At 43.5% G+C, this 18,495-nt stretch overlaps 1 protein-coding gene across 43 annotated transcripts in view; it reads left to right on the top strand.

Annotated features, from left to right (window-relative positions):
• Positions 1-18,495, top strand: part of TNRC6B (trinucleotide repeat containing adaptor 6B) — a 296,478-nt gene that overhangs the window by 224,960 nt on the left and 53,023 nt on the right. For 14 of the 43 annotated variants that reach the window (XM_077949593.1, XM_077949573.1, XM_077949572.1 and 11 more), the window contains 6 exons: positions 936-3,284; positions 6,652-6,810; positions 9,973-10,148; positions 13,988-14,062; positions 14,914-14,959; positions 16,903-17,051. In XM_077949593.1, coding sequence (XP_077805719.1) covers positions 936-3,284; positions 6,652-6,810; positions 9,973-10,148; positions 13,988-14,062; positions 14,914-14,959; positions 16,903-17,051 — 2,954 coding nt within the window. Of the gene's footprint in view, positions 1-935; positions 3,285-6,651; positions 6,811-9,972; positions 10,149-13,987; positions 14,063-14,913; positions 14,960-16,902; positions 17,052-18,019; positions 18,191-18,495 lie in introns of all 43 variants that reach the window. The other 29 variants (XM_015150392.3, XM_077949587.1, XM_077949586.1 and 26 more) reach the window with 5 other exon arrangements.

Here is an 18,495-nt window from a genome sequence, read left to right as displayed (position 1 = left end):
TGTGAACTCTGCCTAATTCATACTCGTGTGACACCCCCCCACCCCGGGCACCGAGCTCAGTGGCTCAGCGGGCATCCATCATTCAGCAGATGCTTACTCAGCAGCATTGTGCTGGCTGCTGCGTGGAATTCTAACGTTAGCAAGTTAGAGTCTCTGCCTCAAAGATGCTAACATGGGGAAGGAAAGTTGTGAACATGGTGCCGCAATGCTGAGCAAAATGGCTCTAGACAGGGAAAGATTATTTTCAGGTGATGAGCTTGAAAACAGCTTGGTAGATGAAATGACACTTGAATTGGGCCCAGAAGGATGAGTAAATTTCACTGTGTGAATTCAGCAGGAAAACACAGTAGGTGCCAACGTGGAATGGTGCCAGAGTGAGAAGGCATGAGTTGTGGAATGTCAAGTAGTGTGGAATATTAACATCTACATAGGAAGCAGGAGAAGATAAGACTAGAAAAGTTGGTTGGTCCCGGGTCATGGAGCATCTTGATGACATTCGAGGCCAAGGAATTCACCTTTATTCTTGTGCACTAAGGAACTGTTGAAGGTTCTCCATACAGCAGTGATATAATCGAAGGTGTGCTTTAGAAAGATTGCTCCAGCCAGGGGTGTTTAGAGTGGACTGGAGATACAGAGCAGGTTTAGAGTGTCATTGCTACTGCCTTGTCCCAAAATACAAGAAGGCCCTTCTCTGTCAACAGGAACGGCAAAGGGTGTAGTTTTGAGAGAGATGAAGTGAGACGTAGCCGGTATAACACAAGGCAAATGAAAAAGAAGAGATGACTAAGACAGTTGTGATACAAGCAACTGGATTGAGAGAAACTGGCATGTGATTAGCTCTCCTAAGGGCAGAGCTCAAAGGAGAGCCCCTTTGAGGGATTAATGGGTAATGAATGCATGTGAAGCTGTGATTAATAAGATGATCTCTTCCCCAGACTCAACCCTTGGAGGTGCTGCTGCTTCAAATTATGCAAATTCCACTTGGGGCTCGGGAGCCTCCTCCAACAACGGCACCTCCCCCAACCCAATTCACATCTGGGACAAGGTGATTGTAGACGGGTCTGACATGGAAGAGTGGCCTTGTATTGCCAGCAAAGACACTGAATCTTCTTCCGAAAACACCACCGATAACAACAGTGCCTCGAACCCTGGCTCTGAGAAGAGCACTCTGCCAGGAAGCACCACTAGTAACAAAGGAAAAGGGAGCCAGTGCCAGTCTGCAAGTTCTGGGAACGAATGTAATCTTGGGGTCTGGAAATCTGACCCTAAGGCTAAATCTGTTCAATCTTCCAACTCAACTACAGAGAACAACAATGGACTAGGAAATTGGAGGAATGTGAGTGGTCAGGATAGAATTGGACCTGGCTCTGGCTTCAGCAACTTTAACCCAAATAGCAACCCATCTGCCTGGCCAGCACTGGTCCAAGAAGGAACTTCTAGGAAAGGGGCATTGGAAGCAGAGAATAGTAATTCCAGTGCACAGGTTAGCACAGTAGGTCAGACATCCAGGGAACAGCAGTCAAAGATGGAAAATGCGGGTGTTAATTTTGTTGTCTCTGGCAGAGAACAGGCTCAAATTCATAACACTGATGGACCAAAAAATGGAAACACTAACTCCTTGAACTTAAGTTCACCAAACCCCATGGAGAATAAGGGAATGCCCTTCGGAATGGGCTTGGGGAACACCTCCAGGAGCACTGATGCCCCTTCACAAAGCACTGGAGATCGAAAGACTGGGAGTGTTGGATCTTGGGGTGCAGCTAGGGGGCCTTCTGGAACTGACACAGTCTCTGGACAAAGCAATTCTGGAAACAATGGGAACAATGGAAAAGAGAGAGAGGACTCCTGGAAAGGAGCTTCTGTTCAGAAATCAACTGGGTCAAAAAATGACTCTTGGGACAACAATAACAGGTCTACGGGTGGGTCCTGGAACTTTGGCCCCCAGGACTCTAATGACAACAAATGGGGTGAAGGGAACAAAATGACATCTGGGGTCTCTCAGGGAGAATGGAAACAGCCGACTGGGTCTGATGAGTTGAAAATTGGAGAATGGAGTGGTCCAAACCAACCAAATTCTAGCACTGGAGCATGGGACAATCAAAAGGGCCACCCCCTCCCTGAAAACCAAGGCAATGCCCAGGCTCCCTGTTGGGGAAGATCTTCCAGCTCCACAGGAAGTGAAGTTGGAGGTCAAAGCACTGGAAGCAACCACAAAGCAGGAAGTAGCGACAGTCATAACTCTGGCCGTCGGTCGTACAGGCCCACACATCCTGATTGTCAGGCTGTCTTGCAGACTCTTTTGAGCCGAACTGATTTGGACCCCAGGGTGCTCTCAAACACTGGCTGGGGCCAAACTCAAATTAAGCAGGACACAGTGTGGGACATTGAAGAGGTGCCAAGGCCTGAGGGGAAATCTGACAAAGGAACTGAGGGGTGGGAGAGCGCTGCCACACAGACCAAGAACTCAGGGGGCTGGGGAGATGCACCCAGCCAAAGCAATCAAATGAAGTCTGGATGGGGGGAGCTCTCAGCCTCTACAGAGTGGAAAGACCCCAAGAACACAGGAGGCTGGAATGACTACAAGAACAACAACTCTTCCAACTGGGGAGGAGGACGGCCTGATGAAAAGACACCTTCCTCTTGGAATGAGAATCCCAGCAAGGATCAGGGGTGGGGAGGTGGACGCCAGCCCAATCAAGGATGGTCTTCTGGGAAGAACGGTTGGGGAGAGGAAGTCGATCAGACGAAAAACAGCAGTTGGGAAAGTTCTGCAAGTAAACCTGTGTCTGGGTGGGGTGAAGGAGGGCAGAATGAAATCGGAACCTGGGGTAATGGTGGCAATGCAAGCCTAGCTTCAAAAGGTGGGTGGGAGGATTGCAAAAGATCCCCAGCATGGAATGAGACAGGCCGACAGCCCAATTCCTGGAATAAACAACACCAACAGCAGCAACCCCCACAGCAGCCACCGCCACCACAACCAGAGGCTTCTGGTTCGTGGGGAGGCCCACCCCCACCACCTCCAGGCAACGTTCGACCTTCCAGTTCCAGCTGGAGCAGCGGGCCACAGCCTGCAACCCCTAAGGATGAGGAACCCAGTGGTTGGGAAGAGCCATCCCCACAGTCAATTAGTCGGAAAATGGACATTGATGATGGCACTTCAGCATGGGGAGACCCTAACAGTTACAACTACAAGAATGTGAATCTGTGGGATAAGAATTCCCAAGGGGGCCCGGCACCTCGAGAACCAAACCTGCCCACCCCAATGACCGGTAAATCGGCATCAGGTAAGCAGTGGCTTTTTCTTGCAGCTTTTGATGAAGAAAACAAATCCTAGACCAAGGCATTTTTATTAGGTGAATTTATTCAATTTAGTTTTGTTCTGAGACGCTTTCCTACAGTTCCTACTCTGTTGCTGACAGAACCTCTTTTTATAAAATGCTAGTGATGGCAGATGCTGGTAGTACATTTTAATGTTCTTTCTTGGCAAAACGAAAAGATGACAACCCTGTGTTAGTCCCCAAAATTATTTTTCTGTAATTGTATTGGTCTGCAGAATCCAAAAGACATATCTTGCCAAACAAACTATGTTCTAGATTTTAAAATAAAGAATTAAAGTAGTAGCAGAAATAGACCTGATTTCCATTCTGGTTCTACCCGTGGACACATCTCTGCTTCTCTTTCCCCAGCAAAGGGAAATATCCTGTGTTTTTCCAGAGGCCATCATGATGCTGAAGCAAAGCTGGTATCTGGAAGGTTTCTGTCTCTTTCCAGATGATTTTTAGTGATTACCTCTGGAATGAGAGTACTTTGTATAAGAGATTGTTATTGTTATCTCAGGCCTAGTGAGATGGCTCACACCTGTAATCCCAGCACTATGGGAGACTGGGGCAGGAGGATCCCTTGAGCCCAGGAGTTTGAGACCAGCCTGGGCAACCTAGAGAGACTTCAGTCTCCAAAAAATATTTTTTAAAAATTAGACGGGTGTGGTGCATGTGCCTATAGTCCCACCTACTCTAGAGACTGAGGTGAGAGGATTGCCTAAGCCCTGGAGATGGGAGGCTGTCGGGAGCTATGATCTCACTACTGCACTCCAGCTTGGGTGACAGAGTGAGACCCTGTCGCAAAAAAAAAAAAGAGAGAGAGAGAGATTGTTAGGATAATCAGTTGCCCAGAATTAAACTTTCTTTCATCACTATTTGAATAGGAAACATCATACCTGGTAAAAGTAGCAATGGTGATGCCATTCTTAGTTTGTCATTGTCAACTTGAATGTCCCTATAAAGCATATAGTTCAACAAATTAAGGGGGATGCACCTTTTAGTCTTTTTTTAGTTAATCATAATATTAAGATTCAGTTTTCTTTTTTTTTTTTTCTTTTTTTGAGACAGAATCTCGCTCTGTTGCCCAGGCTGGAGTGCAGTGGCACGATCTCGACTCACTATAACCTCCGCCTCCCAAGTTCAAGTGATTCTCATGCCTGCCGCCATGCCCAGCTAATGTTTGTATTTTTAGTAGAGACAGAATTTCACCGTGTTGGCCAGGCTAGTTTCGAACTCCTGACCTCAGGTGATCCACCTGCCTCAGCCTCCCAAAGTGCTGGGATTACAGGCGTGACCACTGCTCCCAGCCAAGAATCAGTTTTCTCAGAGTACACCTCTAGTGTTCAGCTAATCCGTTTGTGGCCACTTAGAAAAATGATTACTTTTAACTCATTCTTTTTTCAAGTATTGAAAAGAATGAGGAAGGAAATGAAGATTTCTCGCTTGCTCCCCATCCAGAATAAAACCTGCTAAAATTTTTTTTTTTTTTTTTTTTTTTTGAGACGGAGTCTCGCTCTGCCGCCCAGGCTGGAGTGCAGTGGCGCGATCTCGGCTCACTGCAAGCTCCGCCTCCCGGGTTCCCGCCATTCTCCTGCCTCAGCCTCCCGAGTAGCTGGGACTACAGGCGCCCGCAACCGCGCCCGGCTAATTTTTTGTATTTTTAGTAGAGACGGGGTTTCACCATGGTCTCGATCTCCTGACCTTGTGATCCGCCCGCCTCGGCCTCCCAAAGTGCTGGGATTACAGGCGTGAGCCACCGCGCCCGGCCAAAACCTGCTAAAATTTTTAAAAACTTTATCCACATAGCAAAAACCTTCAAACTGTGTGGAAAAGCAAAAGATAATCAATAAAAGAATCTTAACCCCTAGGGTCTCTTCCCACAGGTTATCTCTTAGAAGTTTGTGCTTCATTCAGAACCTTTATAGAGAAGGGATTGTGCTTTGTATACTGTTCTTCACCTTGCTTTTCTCGTTATACTTATAGCTTTCAATTTTAGCACATAGTCTGCTGTTTAATTGCTTCATATACAGTATTTCTGTTTTTTGAGATGGAGTCTCACTCTGTCTCCCAGGCTGGAGTTCAGTGGCACAATCTCAGCTCACTGCAACCTCCACCTCCTGGGTTCAAGTGAGCCTCCTTCTCAGCTTCCCAAATAGCTGGGATTACAGGCATGCGCCACCAAGCCCAGCTAATTTTTGTATTTTTTGGTAGAGACGGGGTTTCGCCATGTTGGTCAGACTGGTCTTGAACTCCTGACCTCAGGAGATCTACCCACCTCGGCCTCCCAGAGTGCTGGGATAACAGGCATGAGCAACCGCACCCGGCCTTTACCCAGTATTTCTTTTACGGGTGACCCACAGTTGGTCTAACCAGTCCGCTTGTGGTGGATATTTAGGTTGTTTCCGCATTTTTTCTATCAGTGATGCTGTGAGTATTGTTATACATGTAATTTCACCTATTTTTACAAGTATATTTATAGTATGATTTTCTGGCAGGCTGGGCATGGTGGCTCATGCCTGTAACCCCAGCACTTTGGGAGGCCGAGCCAGGCAGATCATGAGGTCAGGAGTTCGAGGCCAGCTTGGCCAACATGGTGAAACCCTGTCTCTACTTTAAAAAAAAAAAAATACGGCCGGGCGCGGTGGCTCACGCCTGTAATCCCAGCACTTTGGGAGGCCGAGGCGGGCGGATCACAAGGTCAGGAGATCGAGACCACGGTGAAACCCCGTCTCTACTAAAAATACAAAAAATTAGCTGGGCGCGGTGACGGGCGCCTGTAGTCCCAGCTACTCAGGAGGCTGAGGCAGGAGAATGGCGTAAACCCAGGAGGCGGAGCTTGCAGTGAGCCGAGATCGCGCCACTGCACTCCAGCCTGGGCGACAGAGCGAGACTCCGTCTCAAAAAACAAAACAAAACAAAAAAACAAAACAAAACAAAACAAAAATACAAAAATTAGCTGGGTATGGTGGTGTGCGCCCGTAATCCCAGCTACTCGGGACGCTGAGGCAGGAGAATCGCTTGAACCTGGGAGGTGGAGATTGCTGTGAGCCGTGACCACACCACTACACTCTAGCCTTGGTAACAGAGCAAGACTCTGTCTCAAAAAAAAAAAAAAAAATTCCTGGCAGTGGAGTTAATGGGTCAGAAGTTTAGTGTGCATCAGATTTTTTTAAAAGGTGACATTGCCAAATGCCCCTCACATGAAAGTTGAATCTATTTACATTTCTGTCGACAGAATATAGGCATGCCTGTTCCCTCCACCTTCACCCCACTGGATATTATGGCATTTCATTTAACAAATGATTCTTAGAGACATTTCCTTTCTTTATAGTCTGGAGCAAAAGCACACCACCTGCTCCAGATAATGGTACTTCCGCTTGGGGTGAGCCAAATGAAAGCAGTCCTGGGTGGGGCGAGATGGATGATACAGGAGCATCGACCACAGGCTGGGGGAACACGCCCGCCAACGCTCCCAATGCCATGAAGCCTAGTAAGTGTGAAGCTTTTCATTTTTGAGGGATTCTTTTTTTTTTTTTTTTTTTTTTTGAGATGGAGTTTCACTCTTGTCACCCAGGCTGGAGTGCAGTGGTGTAATTTCGGCTCACTGCAACTTCTGCTTTCCAGCTTCAAGCGATTCTCCTGCCTCAGCCTCCCGAGTAGCTGGGATTACAGGCGCCCGCCACCATGCCCGGCTAATTTTTGTATTTTTAGTAGAGATGGGGTTTTGCCATGTTGGGCAGGCTGGTCTTGAACTCCTGTCCTCGTGATCCGCCCGCCTTGGCCTCCCAAAGTCCTGGGGACTACAGGCGTGAGCCACCGTGCCCAGCCGGGATTCTTTGTTAAATGTTTGTCAAATGTCAGATTTGAGAATCTGACATTTTGGTGAGGGCTGTTTAGTTTTAAACTGTTGATTCAGTGAGATTCAGGACCTTGAGTGTTAAATAATTAGTTAATAGCAAACGGTTGTGGCTTGGCTTGGCGTTTCTTAAAATGTTTAAGGTGAACTAAAAATCATAAGCTAATGTTGTTTTAAATTTAGTATCTGGACAGAATTGTAATTTTGATGTGATGCTTTTAGCCCAGTGACTATGTGCTCACCATGTCTAGCTTGCATTTCTACTTGTTTGTTAGTACAATTTAAAGCAAAAGTTCCTGGCTTTTCATGTGGAATATGATCTGTGCTGCCCAATGACTTCATCCTTCTGCACTTTCCTTTGCCTTTGTCGTTTTTCTTCCACATAAGACCATTTCAGATTTTTTGAACCTGGCATAAATTTAACTTCAGTATTTTAAATGAAGAACATCACACTTATTCAGAATCATTGAAAATCTAAAATCTAAACTGTACTTGATCCAGCTGGCGATGTGTATCACAGTAATGAGCAGAACTCTGTGGACTGAGACTATGGAATGCCTCATTGGCTGTTCCTGAATTCAAGTGCCTGTTTCCACTTATTTTTGTAACTTTCTTAAAAATGTTCCAACATCTCTTTTCTACCATGTAGCAGATTTAAGGGATTATCTTTTGACTAAATAATGAACATTTCTGGAATGACCAAAATTCAAACAAAATAAATTCTGTTAAGTTTATCATATGATATTCAGGACTCTTAGAGTGCCATATAAGAATACATTAGCTCTATTCTGGAAATTCACACGTGTTTATATGCAGTAACTTGACTACATTTTAAAACTCATGACTCTCCTCGACTTCATTAAAATAGCTAGCTTCATGAAAATGTTGGTTTTATTCTTTCCATTGTGAAATCAGTCGTATCATCATGGGAAATGTAATCTAGTAGACTTGAAATACATCCAAAATGCTGTTGGAAGACATTAATCAGACCCTAGGCACAAAGAGATCCTTTACCAGTATATTCAGGATTTTCATGTGTCTTTCCCAACCCCAGGATCACCTCTCTTGTATCACGAAACCACTTTTCCTCAGATTCTAAAAATGTCTTCTACTCTTCAGGATCGTCTGTAGTTATAACACACATCCTTTCTGTGGGTAAGTTAAATGTGTAATATGCAGAAGAAAGGGCTACCAGCTGATGGAGACAGTTACCCTGTGATCTCCTCTAGCCTGTCTTAAATTTGATGTTATGAATCCTATGATTAAAAATTAGACCTCTCCTTTCTATAAGAAACATTTGTTAGAAGTTTAGCTTCCCTCTCTAAAAAAAAGGTTCACTTGCGTGTCTTCATTTTTCTAAAGGGGTCAGTGTGTTATTTATATTGGGTTTTTAACTCCTGTTGCTCGTCAGTGGATGGATGGTATGAAGCCTATGCTTGTATGCTTGTATAATATAAATCACAAATATGGTATTGTATAAATTTATAATCCTGTATACAGAGGCAGCAGTCCTGGTTATCAGCAGCACTTCCAGCAGCAGGAAGAGGAGCATCCCAACCCTCCCCCTTGCGCATACAGCCCCTTCCTGTGGCTACAATGAACCCCACTGGGAGACTGTCAGATTCACCTGGGCCTTGCTGGGGGATGAGATGCCACAGTTAGAAGAAATTAATTGCCCTGTGCCTTATGTACTTGGCACGAACCTACTTGGCTATCATAGGACTGATCCTACAGGGTGGCAGCTGTCATTCAAGGAAAGGCCTGGAAGAGCCAATTTTCTGCCCTTAAACTCTTCATATAAAGCTATGTACACATCAGAAGACTTTCATAAATGTCCTGTCATGTGGGAAAGCAGAGGTGCAGATGGAAGTTTCCAGGCAGGAGAATATGTTTCCTTTTCTTTATCATTTTATACAGTATTATTACTGCAAGGTATGTTTTGATTCTGCACAGTATTTTCGGAGGGAATTAAGGACTTATTCCGGTCTTCAAATTAAAGATCTTTGTTTAGAATGGGATACTGATGTCCCACTTCCTCAAATATTAAAGCCTCTTGGATTTCTCTCTGCTTTCCTTTCTCCCTTCCTCTCCTTATCCTCCACATTTTCTCCTCCTGTCTTTTCAAAACCACTATGTATATATTCTTTGCCTCTTTAGTATCTAATACATTTTAAGTACATAATTCTAATACATTTTAGATTTCCGTGGCTATATGTGAATTTTTCTTAATTCACCATAATTCTGATATTCAAAATCTTATGAAAAATGTTCCCCCTTTTCATGTTCTATTCGTCTCTGCTTCACCCCAAGCAAGCTAGACAGTTGTCCTTTATCATACCTCATATTTATTTATCATACCTCGTATTTATATCATACCTCGTCCATTGTATATAAAGTACATACTGAATGGAGGATAAAACCAGGGCTGCAGTAAAGTATGTTCATTAAGAGGAACAGATTTCTCTTAATTGAGATTTGAAATTTCTTGCCAGGAATGTTGTGATAAGTTCTTTTCAGTTTTGAAATTCCTGTCCAACTTGGTGCAAGGAAAAAAGCATTGATCCAGAAATCAGGAGGTCTTGGTTCTATGGTTTGTTAACTTTCCGTGTATCATTGAAACTTCATGGGTTTTAGTTTCCTGCTCTCTACAAAATGAGTAATAATATTTGCCTTGCCATTGTAGATGGAGTAGATAAAATTACAAAGACACTAAAATGCTGCATCTGCAAGGAATTACTATTCTGATGATTGTTTTATATAGCTGTTGCAAAGAGTTAATTCATTCTTTCCTTAAAGATTCCAAATCTATGCAAGACGGCTGGGGGGAGAGTGACGGGCCAGTCACAGGAACTCGTCACCCCAGCTGGGAAGAGGAGGAGGATGGAGGAGTCTGGAACACCGCTGGCTCTCAGGGCAGTGCCTCCTCCCACAACTCAGCAAGCTGGGGACAAGGAGGAAAGAAACAGATGAAGGTAGCCCGGTTTACAAATGTTGGCACTTGCTCATTCGCTCTGAGAAGGCAGAACTGAGGTTTTGTTTTGTTTGTTTTTGTTTTGAGACAAGTTCTCACTCTGTCACTCAGGCTGGAGTGCAATGGCACAGTCACGACTCACTGTACAACCTCCTGGGCTCAAGCAATCGTCCCACCTCAGCTTCTTTAGTAGCCAGAACTATCACCATGCCTGGCTAAATTTTGTATTTTTTCATAGAGGCAGGGTTTCGCCATGTCGCCAGGATGGTCTCAAACTCCTGAGCTCAATCCTCCTGCCTTGTCCTCCCAAAGTGCTGGGATTACAGGCGTGAGCTACCACACCTAGCTAGAATTGAGGATTTTTTTTTTTTTTTTTTTTTTTTTTTTTTTTTTTTTTGAGACGGAGTCTTGCTCTGTCGCCTAGGCTAGAGTGCAGTGGCGTTATCTTGGCTCACTGCAACCTCTGCCTCCTGGGTTCACACTATTCTCCTGCCTCAGCCTCCCGAGTAGCTGGGACTACAGGTGCCCGTCATCACGCCCGGCTATTTTTTGTGTTTTTAGTGGTTCCGCCGTGTTAGCCAGGATGGTCTCGAGCTCCTGACTTCGTGATCCACCTGCCTTGGCCTCCCAAAGTGCTGGGATTACAGGCGTGAGCCACCGCGCCCGGCCAGAACTGAGGATTTTTAAATGAAAGGTGTGAGGCAGCTGGGGTCCTCGAGGTCCTAAGTGAGGGGAAAAATGTTTTCTTGCAAACAAATAACTACTTCCCTTTTACCTTTCGTCTTCCTTTCCCATGACCTTGAAACCTTGAACTATAAAACTGTTGCTGTGGGTAAAATGAAGTTTTCAAAGATATGAGATATTTTTCATTTTTAGTTTCCACATTATAACAATCTGTTGGAGGCTCTCAAGGCATACTTTATAAATTGCTTTTGCATTCTAAAGCCAAAGAAGTCCTTCCAGTAAATCCCCATAGATGTGTTGGAGGGAACCCAAAGGAAGATAATGCTGGCTTGTCCCGTGGCGATCAGCACGTCCTGATTTTATCTGATTTGGGAAATTCCAAGACCCCAAACCCTTCTCCCGACAAATGAAGTACCAATGTGTACTTGTGTGTATAGCAGCTAAATGATTTCTCTTTTGTTTTTTGAGAGAGTCTTGCCCTGTCGCCCAGGCTGGAATACAGTGGTCCAATCTCAACTCACTGCAAGCTCCGCCTCCCAGGTTCACACCATTCTCCTGCCTCAACCTCCCGAGTAGCTGAGACTACAGGTGCCTGCCACCACGCCCGGCTAATTTTTGTATTTTTAGTAGAGACAAGGTTTCACCATGTTAGCCAGGATGGTCTCGATCTCCTGACCTTGTGATCCACCCACCTCGCCCTCCCAAATTTGTGGGATTACAGGCATGAGCCACCATGCCCAGCCTAGCAGCTAGATGATTTCTCTACGTCATATACCAGGTTGTGTACTAAACTTTCCATCTTCTGTATGAGATACCTTCTGTATCTCATAACAACTCAGTTTCTCCTTTGGTTTGCACAGTTTGTTGAGGACTTTGGTTTTCAATCTAGAACAGTAGTCTTTGAGCCTGAACCAGTGTCTTGGCAGACGCTCTCTTTTTTCAATTCCAGATTTTCATTTGACAAATAAAATAGTGGAAATAAGAAATGGGCATCCAATACTTAATTTCAACATGAGAGTCTTGGCACCCTATGAAATGCTTCACAGCTAATATTCTCCTGTGTTTCAAACACCAGGTGCCATCTTAGAGGCCTTCCCATGTCTGAGGATTGGACCTTCATCCCCTTTGCCCTTTGCCTATAGGCCATTAATTTTGTGGACGACCCTTTCTTTTATAGAATAAGAATACAGTGTGTTTCTATTTAGAGACGTTTTGCTTAAGCAGTCTCTTAGAGTTTTTTTTTCTATTAAGAGCTTTTATTTCCTTAGCCTAGTCACAGAAGGAATTATTCAGCAAACTTTTCAGCATTCCTTGCACTCTTAGGTTGTCTAGTGTGATTTTGGCTTTCTTTTGGTTGTTTACAAATTAACAATGAGACTAAATTAACTGATTGAAAGGGACTAATAAATACCCCACTAGGTTGACAACCAAGATTTAATTAATTAAGTTAATTGGGAATTGAATCTTCCAGCCCCAGTACCAGTGATTCTGACTTTTCATACTGAGGGCATTTTTTTAAAAATTGTGATAAAATACATATAGCATATAATTTACCATAGTGTATGTTTTTAAGTGTACAGTTTAGTGGCATTAAGTATATTCACATACTTATGCTGCCATTTACCACCGTCTATCCACAGAACTCTTTCCATCTTGCAAAACTGAAACTCTGTACCTATTAAACAGTAACTCCCCATTCCCCCCTCTCTCTAGTAAAGGCTTTTTTGACCTTAAAATCTACTAGCTGGCCGCGGTGGCTCACGCCTGTAATCACCTGAGGTCAAGAGTTCAAGACCAGCCTGACCGACATGGTGAAACCCCGTCTCTCCTAAAAATACAAAAATTAGCTGGGTGTGGCGGCAGGTGCCTGTAATCCCAGCTATTTGGGAGGCTGAGGCAGGAGAATTGCTTGAACTCAGGAGGCAGAGGTTGCAATGAGCCAAGATCATGCCATTGCACTCCAGCCTGGGTGACAAAAGCGAAAGTCAGTCTCAAAACGCACACACACACACACACACACACACACACACACACACACACACACAAAACCTGTACTAAATTTAAGTGCTTCATCACTTTCAAGGATAATAAAATTGATTTGATAGCTATCATCACGGGCCGGGCGCGGTGACTCACGCCTGTAATCCTAGCACTTTGGGAGGCCAAGGCGGGCAGATCATGACGTCAGGAGATGGAGACTATCCTGGCTAACACACTGAAACCCCGTCTCTACTAAAAATACAAAAAAATTAGCCGGGCGTGGTGGCAGGCGCCTGTAGTCCCAGCTACTCAGGAGACTGAGGCAGGAGAATGGCTTGAGCCCGGGAGGCGGAGCTTGCAGTGAGCCGGGATGGCGTCACTGCTCTCTAGCCTGGGTGGCAGAGGAAAAAAAAAAAAAATATATATATATATATATAGAGAGAGAGAGAGAGAGAGAGAGAGAGCTATCATCACAACATGGAGAATTTTTACCTGTGAAATACACAAGTGCACAAAGCCCCACCCCACCAAATCCTCTAATTCCACCTGCCTCCCTCACAAAAGTGAAAGTGGAGCTCAGTCAGTACCTTGTTCAGGGGAGAAACTAGTTTGTCCCATTAAAAGATTAAAACCTACTGCTGCCCTACTCTGCCCAGGAGATCGGCAATGTTGTCTTCCACTAGGTCTCTTTACCACCAGGACCAATGTCCTTTATGCTGTGAAACAAACAGAGGAAGCACTACGAGTTCCTCATAACGCCCAGTTAAATAGGCTCCTTTCCAAATGACACGCACTGACATCAAACTCTTTTCTCCTAACGTAAACCAGTTTGGGTAACAAAGAGAGCAGCCTAATGAAAGTGAAAGTAGTTGTGTGCAAAACTTCTATTTTAGAAAATCATATCAGACTTCTTTCTATTTAAAAAGCAAAAGTACCAGCTGAGCATGTGTTTTTCCAGCTACTTCTAGTTCAGTGCAGTGAATTTTATAAAAATGAAAGCATAGATATAACTAGGGCTTATTAATCATTTAACATAAAATATCAACATAATTTTAGTTAAAGAGAAATAGGTTTTAAAAAGGTAAACTCAAGTCTACATTTTCAATCTGTATTAATAAAATTCAGAAGGTTGAAATAAATTATTTGGTTCTGAGGTTCTGTGTTTCATTTCTGTAGTGCTCACTCAAAGGAGGAAACAATGATTCATGGATGAATCCTCTTGCCAAACAGTTTTCAAATATGGGATTGCTGGTAAGTTTTATTTTTTTCAAATGTATCATGTATCCCAACTTTTAGGTTTAAGAGTAATACAAATTTTAAGACCACTGCCACGTATAGTACAAAGTTACAGATTTAAAAACTAGTTAAGCAATGTTCTTGATCTTTTGAGTTTAAGTAGTATTTCTCTTCTATTCTTATTCTGAATGACATACTCCAACCTTTAAAGTTATGGCTTTTAAATTTGTAGTCATTGTGTCCTTTTCCTTAGGAGGATAGAGAAGAAGGAGTCAGGCACTTAAAATGTATACAATTGTTTCTGACCACATTACTGTACTAGTTTTCATATTACAATTTTTTTAAAAGGCAACAATAACGAAACTAGAAAAACTATACTGGGACTACTTAGGGAATTCTTGTAGAATTTCTGATTTCTTTATCTCTCGGGAATGGTGTAGGGACACCCTGTCCCTGGTTGGCCAAAAGACAAATGACTTGACTTGGCTGCACAGTTGAAGGTTTGATGACTTGACAAGTCACGAGAAGAAGTTGTCATTATTTGGCTGCCATTGATGGAATTTGATCCTGAGCTGACTAGAATGTAAGGACGGGGGTTTATTTCTTCAGGCAGCTGTTTATCTATTGCTCTCTTTGTAGACTTATTGAGACTAATTGTATGTGAAAACTGAATTGTAGGAATATAGGCCCAAACAGCAATCAAGCTAGCATATTAAAAATGTTAATGTGTTCATTACCTTTAAGTTCATTTCAGAGAACCTTCTGTAATGCCAGTAGTAAGATGTGGCTCTCACGTGAATAATGCCACTTCTCTGATTCAAAGATGTGCATCCTTAATTCTGTCTCATCTGTTCTTTATTTTTCAGAGTCAGACTGAAGATAATCCAAGCAGCAAAATGGATTTGTCTGTAGGTGTGTATCACTCTGCTGAAAGGAATGGAGTGTATCAGTGTTATGATGTCCTGTTGGCATCTCCTGCCCAATTTGAGTAGGGATGGCTGCAGTTCAGTAGACATTGATTGAGCACTTACTCTTTGTAGGTAAGGTACTGTGCTAGACACTAGGTAGGGAGAGAAAACTCAAATGACTGCAGGAGTCAGCAAAGAATGTAAATGAGTGATGTGTGCCAGGTATAAGAAACTGGGATGAGGCCAGGCATGGTGGCTCAAGCCTATGATCCCAGCACTTTGTGCGGCCGAGGCGGGCGGGTTAGGAGGTCAAGAGATCGAGACCATCCTGGCCTACATGGTGAAACCCCGTCTTTACCAAAAATACAAAAATTAGCTGGGCGTGGTGGCATGCACCTGTAGTCCCAGCTACTTGGGAGGCTGAGGCAGGAGAATTGCTTGAACCGGGAGGCGGAGGTTGCAGTGAGCCGAGATTGTGCCACTGCACTCCAGCCTGGCAACAGAGTGAGACTCAGTCTCAAAAAAAAAAAAAAACCTGGGACGAGGTGACCACGGGTTAACTGTGGAGAGTCCACCTAGAAGAATCAGCCTTGCATGGCTCCTAGCAATTGCTGCTCTGGAGGAATCCAGGCTGAGCTATGACAAGTCTTTCAAGAGAGGCCAGAAATTCAGATGTACACTGGTATTATGATTTTTGTATTTTTTGAGACGGAGTCTTGCTCTGTCACCCTGGCTGGAGTGCAGTGGCATGATATCTGGTCACTGCAACCTCTGCCTCCTGGGTTCAAACGATTTTTCCCACCTCAGTCTCCCGAGTAGCTGGGATCACAGGCGTGTGCCACCACACACAGCTAATTCTTGTATTTTTAGTAGAGACGAGGTTTCACCATGTTGGCCAGACTGGTCTCGAACTCCTGACCTCAAGTGATCCGCCTTCCTCGCCTTCCCAAAGTGCTGGGATTACAGGCGTGAACCACTGCGCCCAGCCCTGATTTTTATATATCAGAACTAATTCGGGTCTCTTAAAATGCTCTATGGGGCCAAACAAATTGTGTGCCAGATGTGGCTCTCAAGTTGCCAGTCCTGTCTATACCAGGAAGCTTCATTATTGACAAATTCTCACATTGCAACTGGAGTGGATGCAGTGTTAGCTACTGGTCTGTGGGGTTTTCGTAGTAATGCTCTTGATCACCCTGAGGAACTTAAAAAGAGTCAAACTAAGAAGAAATGAAAATAATTCTGGGTAGTAAAGGAAGTAGGTAGTCTTTGATCTATATTTCTAAATATGAGAATAATTAAAACACGTTTCCTGGGGGGGGGGCCACTGGTTATGTCCACAGACGACAGCACATTTATAGAGCCGTGAAAGAGAAGTGGTATGTATAGTTAGGACACCTGGGAATGCACCATGTAGGTAATGTGGACCCATCTTCTGTGTTCAGTTCTTAAGTTCTGAATTTGAGGGCAACCACTGTGCCTCTTTGATCTTTCTATTCCTTGTAACTATGTTTCACCCAGACCGTTTATCTAGATGATGTTAAAATAGCAAAAACAGACAACTTCTCTCCCTGAGGACATTTGAATTTATGAGCAAGATGTGTTCATCAAACACATCAATATCCAGTCTAAATGTTTTCTTAGCCAGATTTTTGCCAGGTTATCCCTAAGGCTCTTTCAGTCTTCCATGGAAAACAAACTACAACAGATATATGTTTTGTTTTGTTTTGTTTTTTAATAAATGAATAAATAAATAAAAACCCATATGTGTTCCAGGGATAAACACCAGCAGCCTGGACCAATGAGAGTTTGTCTCATCCTATCCCCAGAAATAGAAATATTAATAGCTCATATCCGGCACCCCCATGAGGATAGTGGGGCAGGTCACTCTTGGTTCATGGGGGAAACATTGATTCTGGAAATTTTCACTCTGTTTATGCTACTTTTCAGGAAGCCTTTCAGATAAAAAATTTGATGTGGACAAGCGAGCGATGAATCTCGGGGATTTTAATGATATCATGAGGAAGGATCGATCTGGGTTCCGTCCACCTAATTCCAAAGACATGGGAACCACAGATAGTGGGCCTTATTTTGAGAAGGTGAGTTGAATCCTTTGTTGAAGATAATAATTCATGAGAACCGCTTTGGTTCCCATTTGTCTTTTGATAACTGATTCTGGAGGAAGCATAGAATTACTGAACTAGATGAGCCAAACACAAACATCACCTGCATTAATGTGGTGACCTGAAAACGATTGATGTCAACAGGTGATTGGGCAAGAGCAAGAACCATCTGTCTTTAGCATGTATGTATTAGAACTGAGTTTTGAGAAATTCATGAAGTGTGGAAATGTTAGAGAGAAACTTACTCTGCATTCTTTTTTCTGCTGCTGTGCAGCTACAAAATAAATTTTGGGATTTTGTGCAGATATTCCATGTCTCCTAAGGCCTTGCCTTCTTCTAGTTTTGAGAGAACTCTGTTGTTATCTTTCCCCAGTTCCCTAGCGATCTGTGTTTAGTTACAATGGTATACTTTTCAAATTCTCAACTACCTAATTTAACCAAGCAGTTTCTACCTATTGGTTTTGATGTTTACCATTTCTAATGGTGGGAATTATATCTTGATTCAGAATACTAATTTACTATGTTCCTGGTCTTCAGAAAGCAGTTAAAACCGAAATTTTCAAATCTGGCACATTTTGACACTTGTTGCTGGTCCAGACAGAAGCATATTCACAAGATTGGCCTGGCTTCTGTTTCAGCAGCCACATTGCTAGAGTAATCAATATTAGATGCATAAAATCAAAGTGTCTGGCAATTTTTATCTTAATGCAATGGATAGAACGTGTTACTAACTTAGGGGAAAAGAAAAATCAATATCAAAGATGACAGATGGTGTCTGTTGGGCCGAGTGTAAAGATTATTATCAGATCCAAATTCCATCCTCGGTTATTGCTAATACACTCTAACTTTGTTTATTGCTAGTGTTTCTCTCTTTTCCCTTCTTGCATTCTGTTGCTTCACTAACCAACACTCGTTGTGATTGGCTAACTCCTACTGCTTTTCAGCTGACTTTGCCTTTCTCCAATCAAGATGGGTGCCTTGGGGATGAGGCTCCCTGCTCTCCCTTCTCCCCTTCTCCCAGCTACAAGCTGTCTCCCTCTGGTTCCACACTACCCAACGTCAGCCTTGGAGCAATCGGCACAGGGCTCAACCCCCAAAACTTCGCTGCTAGACAAGTAAGGAGGCCTCTCAAATTTATAACTGCTTGGCTGTGGCCTCGCCTTGGTCCTGGTCTGCAGTTTATTGCATCATTTGTCTGTCTTGGGAAATTTGTTGATTACTGAATGCACAGAATGATATTAAGTGTAGGTTCTAGATCTTTCAGCCCATAGAACCCATCTCTCTTCATGTTTTTCAACATGGATTTTATTTTAAACCTGTTTTTTTTTTGTCTTCTCATTTTTGATCATAAGTTCATATTTAATAAGTAAACTAAGAACTGACTAAGGAAGATGTTAAAGAGGCTACTACATAAGTACCT

The sequence above is a fragment of the Macaca mulatta genome, chromosome 10, assembly GCF_049350105.2.
Source record: "Macaca mulatta isolate MMU2019108-1 chromosome 10, T2T-MMU8v2.0, whole genome shotgun sequence".
Classification (NCBI taxonomy): domain Eukaryota; kingdom Metazoa; phylum Chordata; class Mammalia; order Primates; family Cercopithecidae; genus Macaca; species Macaca mulatta.
Note: the sequence above shows the minus strand (reverse complement) of the source record. Positions and strands in the feature narration are given on the sequence as shown.